At 37.5% G+C, this 7,428-nt stretch overlaps 1 protein-coding gene across 4 annotated transcripts in view; it reads left to right on the top strand.

Moving 5' to 3' along the window:
• The window catches only part of LOC130435383 (protein unc-13 homolog C), a 99,128-nt gene extending 93,768 nt beyond the window's left edge, over positions 1-5,360 (top strand). For all 4 annotated transcript variants that reach the window (XM_056765974.1, XM_056765975.1, XM_056765976.1 and 1 more), the window contains 3 exons: positions 1,794-1,886; positions 2,616-2,775; positions 4,808-5,360. In XM_056765974.1, the coding sequence (XP_056621952.1) occupies positions 1,794-1,886; positions 2,616-2,775; positions 4,808-5,093 (539 nt within the window). In that variant the 3' untranslated portion in view covers positions 5,094-5,360. The remainder of the gene's footprint in view (positions 1-1,793; positions 1,887-2,615; positions 2,776-4,807) is intronic.
• The last annotated feature ends 2,068 nt before the right edge of the window (positions 5,361-7,428 follow it).

The following is a 7,428-nucleotide window of genomic DNA, read 5'->3' on the forward strand; positions in this document are numbered from 1 at the left end:
TGTGTTTGCGGTCACGCACAACTGAGTCTGAATTATACAGCTGCCGTGGATCTTCATTGCTCTCTAATGAAAGCTTTGTCTGTCTTAAATCTGCTGTTTTAGCCAGCTACCTTCTAAAATGAGCGCTCGTATGTCACCGATTCAGAAGACAGCAAATCTGTGTTCAGAAAAGGCAATCCCAGAATGCACTACTCAGGACGTGAGAGTTCGGCTGAAACTGCCGATGCCATGAATTAGTTGGTTGGTTTGGAGACAATGCATTTGTCTTGGAAAATGAACTCCCGTATTTCCAATTATCAGTTACAACACGTCCTTTAGCAGGATATTTATTGGTGCATGTAACCACGCTCATTTATCATGCACGAGAAAACATCATGCGTGTGTGTGTGTGTGTTCTTCCTGATTGCTGTCAGGACATCAGTAGTTGTGTTGAGCGCTGCTTTAACGGCTCCTCTGAGAGTTGAGATGGAGCACTGGAGCTCGATTAGAATGCAGGACACATTCCAACACAATCATCTGCCTATTAGTGTGTGTGTGTGTGTGTGCGTGTGTGTGTGTGTGTGTGTGTGTGTCAATGTGTGCGGAGAAAAATGAGCTCCTTTATTTTGAGAAGAATCTCTCACCCATTTTTTCAGAATACTCATATATAGTTTCATTATTTATCACATTTATACTCTATAATGTTTTTTGGACAGTATTGCCTTTTAATGGCCCTACAGGTTCGAGTAAAGCATCACAACATGCATTTGTGAATGAGAACGCAAACCTGGTTGAGGTATTTATTCACCAAAACATTTTTTCAAAAATAAAAGGTACGTAAGAGAGTGTTTTTTTTAATTGAGTAAACAATGCAATTTATGCAACAAAGTTGTGTCTTTTCTATGAATGCAGTTTAAATATAGAATGAAAAAAAATGATGGTGATTATAATATGATTTATTAAGAAAGCAAATAATCGAAAAGGTTTTCAAAAAGCACCTTTTCCTCACCGATGTCGCAGAGAATTGCAGTTGACACACTTTGTTTCTCTGGATAAGAGCGTCTGCTAAATGCCTTTCATTTAAATGTGCTGAATGATTTTAGTATAGATGTTGTGTGATTTGAGCAGGTCAGTATGTAACGTCTGCTCTTATACAGTATGATTCTCAAAATCTTGCTTTCAAGATGTCAAACATGATTTTCTTAAAAACAAAGGTATCATCCAATTTCCTTTATATTCATTTAAAACAAGATATGATGTGTTTATGTGTTTCATATAAGTCATTCATTTCAATGACTTTACAAATTCTCATGACCATAAACATTTAAAATGTCAATCCCATTTTTTTCCACAGAAGCCATGATTCCTAAGCAAGTTATCATTAATCTTACATAATAAGACATTAACTAATTATATTTTAATGGAATATTATATATGTAAAATTTCTTAAAATGTGGAAAACTACCTGTATCTGTAATGAGAATGAACTAACTTGTGTACACAGCGTGACAAAAGAATATTACGTTTTTAACTAGAAAAATATAAAGAAATCTGTTAACTTGCCATTTAAAAGTTACTATAGTAGATGTGTTCCTTTAATTTTGCTCTATTTAAATGACAACATATAATGCAATCGGGAAAAGTAAAAACAAAAAAATAATTAATTCCCATGTCAAAATCATGTGTTGTCCAGGGTAGAGAACACAATTATCTTTATATGCCCATTTTCATCACCGATGTATGTCTTATAATTCAGATCTTTACTGCCATGATGTTTCAATGGTTTGTTGAGAATGTCTCAAAACTGTTTCCAGGTCAGTCAACGTCTGGATCTGTCGGGGAGGTCGCCATTCAGGTGGATCTGATCTCACATCCCGGCACAGGAGAGCACAAAGTCGGCGTTAAAGGTAAAAAACACACTGCAGTTAATTCATGATGAACATCCTGATGTGAGAAAACCACAAGTGATTGAAATAAACACCTTTCTGTTCGCCACACACAGTATCTTCATTTAATCGATGGGTGTAATTCGACTGATAATGTGTTTGGATTGTTGGAGACATTTGGTACAGCTGTAATTACCAGAATGAAAGTTTCCAGTGTGTGTAATGACACTCAGCTGGACTCTTTATTCACATCTCTGTCACTGTTAATGATCTCAAACCGCTCCACAAGACAGTTTACAACTGAACTACAAAGACCCACCTATAAACACCATCAATGACCACAACCTCTCTCTGACTGCCCATTACAAAGCGTAGTATTGCTAAAAAAATACATGTTTGCAATTACATTTTACCATCCCCATTTTTTACCTATCAATACGTAATTTTAATCTTTTATTAAACCATTTTTAATTATCTATCATTGTTTCAAATTTAGAAGAATGCTTCTGTTTTCTTTACAATAAACAATTTAGAATGATTATTGAAGCTTCTTTAAAATTAAAGCACAACCTCGTATCATTTTACAGTGGTGCTCCACATGTACACTTACCCTACTGTTTATTATTCAAAGTGTACGTACTCTTAAATAAGTGCAACCAAAAAAGTTGCATCAAACTAATATAGATGTTTTTTTTATGAGTAATGTTAAGTGTAAAGTGATGTAACCTGTGACTCCTCCTCTTTTTGCAGTTGTGGGTGTGAACAACATAAACTGGCAGACCAACGCCATGTTCCGCCCATTCGTGGAGATCAATGCCATTGGACCCCATCTGGCTGACAAGAAGCGCAAGTTTAGTACCAAAACCAAGAACAACAACTGGTCTCCAAAATATAACGAAACATTCCAGTAGTAAGTTCATCCTTATACTGAGGTACCAGCCAAGTATTGTTAAGCCTAAATATTGATATTTGACTTCATATATATTTGTATCAAATAGTTTCTTATATGTTTGCATTATTATTTGGCTGAAGTTGTGTAAGGTATATTTGTTCTAAAATGTAATCTGGATGAACTTAATGACGATAGTTAAAAGGTTTGATTTTCTCTTTCGTCTGAGTCACCAAAAGAACAAAACAAAAATGTTGGCAAAATGAGAAAGATGTGTTTTCCATTCCATTATGAACAACTGAGCAACGAAACCCAACTTCACAACTAAATTCTTTATAGACGGCTTCATCTAAACAACATAAACTAAAGTTACACGCATGCGCACGTTTGTGACCCCAACTGAACCGGTACACATTCACAAACATAGAGAGCACCTGTAGATTATTTCGGATAACAGTCAAAAGAAACCGTTACTTGGCTAAACTTGTATCCCCAATATCTTACCATATGGTTTCTTTAAATGCGACTGAACTACAAGACCCATTCAACAAATTGTTTATTTAAAGGGGTCATATGACATGGCTAAAACTAATATTATGGTTTTTTTTAGATGTAATGTGTTTACATGACTTAAGGTTAAAAAACGCTGTATTTCCACATACCGTCCATGTTAGTATCTCCTCTTTGCTCCGCCCCTCTGAAAAACCCAGATTTTTTACAAAGCTCATGGCTCTGAAAAGAAAGGTGTTCTCTGATTGGCCAGGTCTATAGTGCGTAATGATTGGTTGAACATAATGAGCGTGTGACGAAAAATGCCTTTTACCATATTTGGAACATCAGGTTCCTCTTCAATTGTACTGACAGGTACACCACCTTACTTGAATATACATTTGGGCGGTCTTAGTCAAATCAGACCACCAAATGACGTAGAACTGTGGGGCAGTTGTTACACGAGGTGTTTCAGGCAGGTCTGGGTGAGCATTCACTTTTAGATAGAATGCATCTTTTGTTCCCACACTTTCATTTGTGCAATTTTACATGTCTAATACATGCATGGGCAGCTTATAACACACCAAAAACACAGAAAAAACATGCGTTCGCGCCATATGACCCCTTTAATAAAATTCAACACATTGTTTATTTAATACAGTTATTATATAGTAAACAATAATACAAATTATTGTGAACATAACTGAAATCAAATTTGAATAGTTATATTATTAGACACCAGCCAAACATAAACGGGAAGTTTACTGGGGTCCGATGAAACGGTCTATAGAATGAAGTATATTCCCCCAGTTATCATGTATACAGTACTAGAAATTATCCAATGGCACATACCAGTTTATAAAACTGTCACGATTAGTTTTCACATTAGTTTGCATTTTCTACCCAATCTTTAAATTCCCAAAATAACACATAGTTTCAGTGACAGTGTGGACAGATGAATTGGGACAAAGTCTGAGTGTTTCTCTCATAAAGGAGAATAACAGATTGTTCCCGTCTACCTTCTGTTTTTCTTTATTACCTGCATTGACCGGTCGTTTTCAAAAGAGACCACAGAACTGAACCGTGCACATGGAGATTTACTTCCAACAGTCTCGTTTTAAACTTTAAAGGCCCTTGTGGACAAAAGGATAATTAGATTCGGCCGCCTTTGCACAAAAAGACAAGCATTTCACATCTGAAAAGACATTTAGACATCAGGAGTTAAATGTGATGAAATTGAGAATTGAAAAGCGTTCACCGCATAAAACCCAAAGCACACCTCTGGATATTAAAGGCCTTTTAGCATAATGGAATCTTAATCTGTTTTGGTTTAGAATCATGAATGAGCTGTCTTGTGTTTTGTCTTTTATGTGTCTGAGAAATGTTAAACACTGCGGTAATAAACAGACTAACCCGGCAAATGGAAACTTACTTGAGGCTCATCTGTGAAATCTCACATGTTTCTCTCAATATGAACTCAAACATGTTGTGATATCACCTATTGTGTACTTCATCCAGAAGTCCGTTTTGCTCTTCAACTCACACACTTGTGTGCTTCTTCCAGCGTGCTGAGCAACGAGCACGGACCGGAGGCCTACGAGCTTCACATTTCAGTGAAGGATTACTGCTTCGCTCGGGAGGATCGCACCATCGGCATGACGGTCCTGCAGCTCCGGGAGCTGGCGGAGAAGGGCAGCGTGAACGCCAGCTTTCCGCTGATCAGGAATGTTCCCATGGACGAAACCGGCCTGACCATCATGAGAATACTGACGCAAAGGACCAACGACGAAGTGGCCAAAGAGTTTGTGCGTCTGAAATCAGACACGCGGTCGGCCGAGGAAGTGTCGTGAACGGAACGCTTGTGTTCGTTTTTGTGCATGTGTGTAAAACATCTGTTGGAATGTTCATTTTAAACTACAAGTACGTACAAAGTGTTTACCTACCGTATTCTCTCTATCAAATATTATATTCTACAGAGTTATGTTCAAGAGACGTTGAATACAGTTTTGTATGACGATTAGTCTTTTTGAACAGATATTGTATTTGTTCAGATAAAGTGCCAAACTTGACCAGTTTAAAAAAAACAATAGTCTGAATACAAATGCATATGAACTATTGGTGACGTCTTTCTAAATTTGCTCGATTCTTTTGTCCAGTGTATGTCATAATCTCTTTAAGCGTGAAGCGGTTTCCTTCATTTCGTTCGCATTTATTTCGTCTTTACGTTTCCCGCACAACAGCACCGGTGGTCTCGTTTCCTTGGTGACGTCTCTCCTCCCATGTGTTCACGGTGGGCGTCAGTTCGGATTCTCATCCTCGTTTTGTATTTTAAGCCGAGACCATTTTTTTAAATGGCGATGACTGCTACGAATCTCTTCATAAGTGTTTGTAATTTTATAGCCGTTGACAACAACAACAACAAAAAACACACCTCGTGTGCTGGTGGGGTTATGTGGAACTGTCGATTCCGTTGGTTTATTTTCTTTGCGTCTGAATTTTCTGAATTATCACTGTGAACATGGGCTCCGAAAGGCAACGCTAACGTCACATTTGCTGAATCTTTGATATCATCTTTTATTTTATTTTTATTAAAAAAAAACTGCCAAAGTTCTTTCTGAAAATGTTCAGACGAAAGCAATCCACGATCTGTATGAAAATCAGTCTGCTGCGTACTGTACATGACTTCTGTGTTTTAGTATTGCCGAATCATATCTGATTGTCTACGGGCCGGTTCTGAGTTCGTTTCGGGGTTTCTGTAAAGTTGTTTGATCTGGTAAATGAGAAAAGTTATTCACTGTCATTTTATTTATTTTTGTTTACAGAGGAAAAAGTTTAACATTTGGTATTTATGCAACATTCCTATGTATTGCACTGATGGCAAACTGTATGTCATGTAAATATATTTAGTGAGAAATTGTAATGAAAGCGTCCTGCATTTTTATTCCTTGCAGATCAGAATCTAGGTTAGAAGCTCTTCAGTTCACTCATTGCATTCATTGGCATTTTAAAATGCATTTAAAAATCAGAATTAAGCCATTGTAAGTTTCTGTACGTTCTCCTTATATTACATAGATATTTGTGTTTTACTTCCATAAGTGAAACGGTTTTATCGATAGTTCTTAGTGCCCACATTTATTTTCCTTCCTATGTTTACCCCTGCAGTGTTCTGCTCAGGAAAACCTTAGGGACAAATCGCCACGTTTCTAGAATATTTATTTTGCAGGGACACCATCCAGAGGTAAAAGAATCATTGAATGTGTATACCATATTCAAGGCATTTACACACACTGTCATTTGGCTGCAGCCTCTGATGAATGGGAGGCTGTTGCTATGGTAACGCTGTAGCTCAGCCTTCGAGTGTTAAGCGTGATGCTCCTTGTGTCTTTGACCATAAAAACCGACATCTTGAAGAAAGGTAATCAGCAAACCAGCAATCAGTAATCTGTCTGTTCTCTTGGGTCTCACCCTGGGTCATCCAACTCTTCTCTAGATCCCAACGGGGAAAATGTAGCTTTTGAAAATCATTTAGAATAATTGTGTGTGGGGCGTCTTTCATACAAACCTTGCTGAAAAACAACGGACTGGTTGATTGTTGCTGATACACCCGTCTGACACGACTGCATCTCCAAAACAAATTTTTGAAAAAAAATCCACAGAAAAGCCACACAAATTTATGAAAATATCGAGGGGCCATGTAAACGTGGTCAGTGTCTCAAAGTTTACTCATTTGAGTTTTGCATGTTCATTTATTAACTCTCTATTCCCACATCAACTTTTGGAATTTTAAGAGAGACATGTTGAATCAGAATGGAAAGCGTAAACGTGACCTCAATTAGGAAAACTTTCATTTCATAAATTAGAAAATAGTAAAAGATTGTTGTGAAACTTGACCAGCTGCTTGGAGTCTTGAATCAACACATGGCACCATCAATTCTGAAAACTTCACGACGCAACCAGAAAGATGAATCGGTCGTCTGTTTCTCTGTCAAAAGCACCACATGTTGTCATTTATGAGTCGAGGACACACGTGGGTCGGTGGAGATTTATTGTGCATGTGCCCTTGATCTGTGTGCTTATGGAAGAACATTCAAATAAGGGACAGACGTATATGAGTCTATATGAGAACACAACCGTGTGCGTGAATTTACCTGGATAAATCTGATCCCGCCTGAAGAGAGAGATAAC

This window comes from Triplophysa dalaica, chromosome 14 (genome assembly GCF_015846415.1).
Source record: "Triplophysa dalaica isolate WHDGS20190420 chromosome 14, ASM1584641v1, whole genome shotgun sequence".
In the NCBI taxonomy this organism is placed as follows: domain Eukaryota; kingdom Metazoa; phylum Chordata; class Actinopteri; order Cypriniformes; family Nemacheilidae; genus Triplophysa; species Triplophysa dalaica.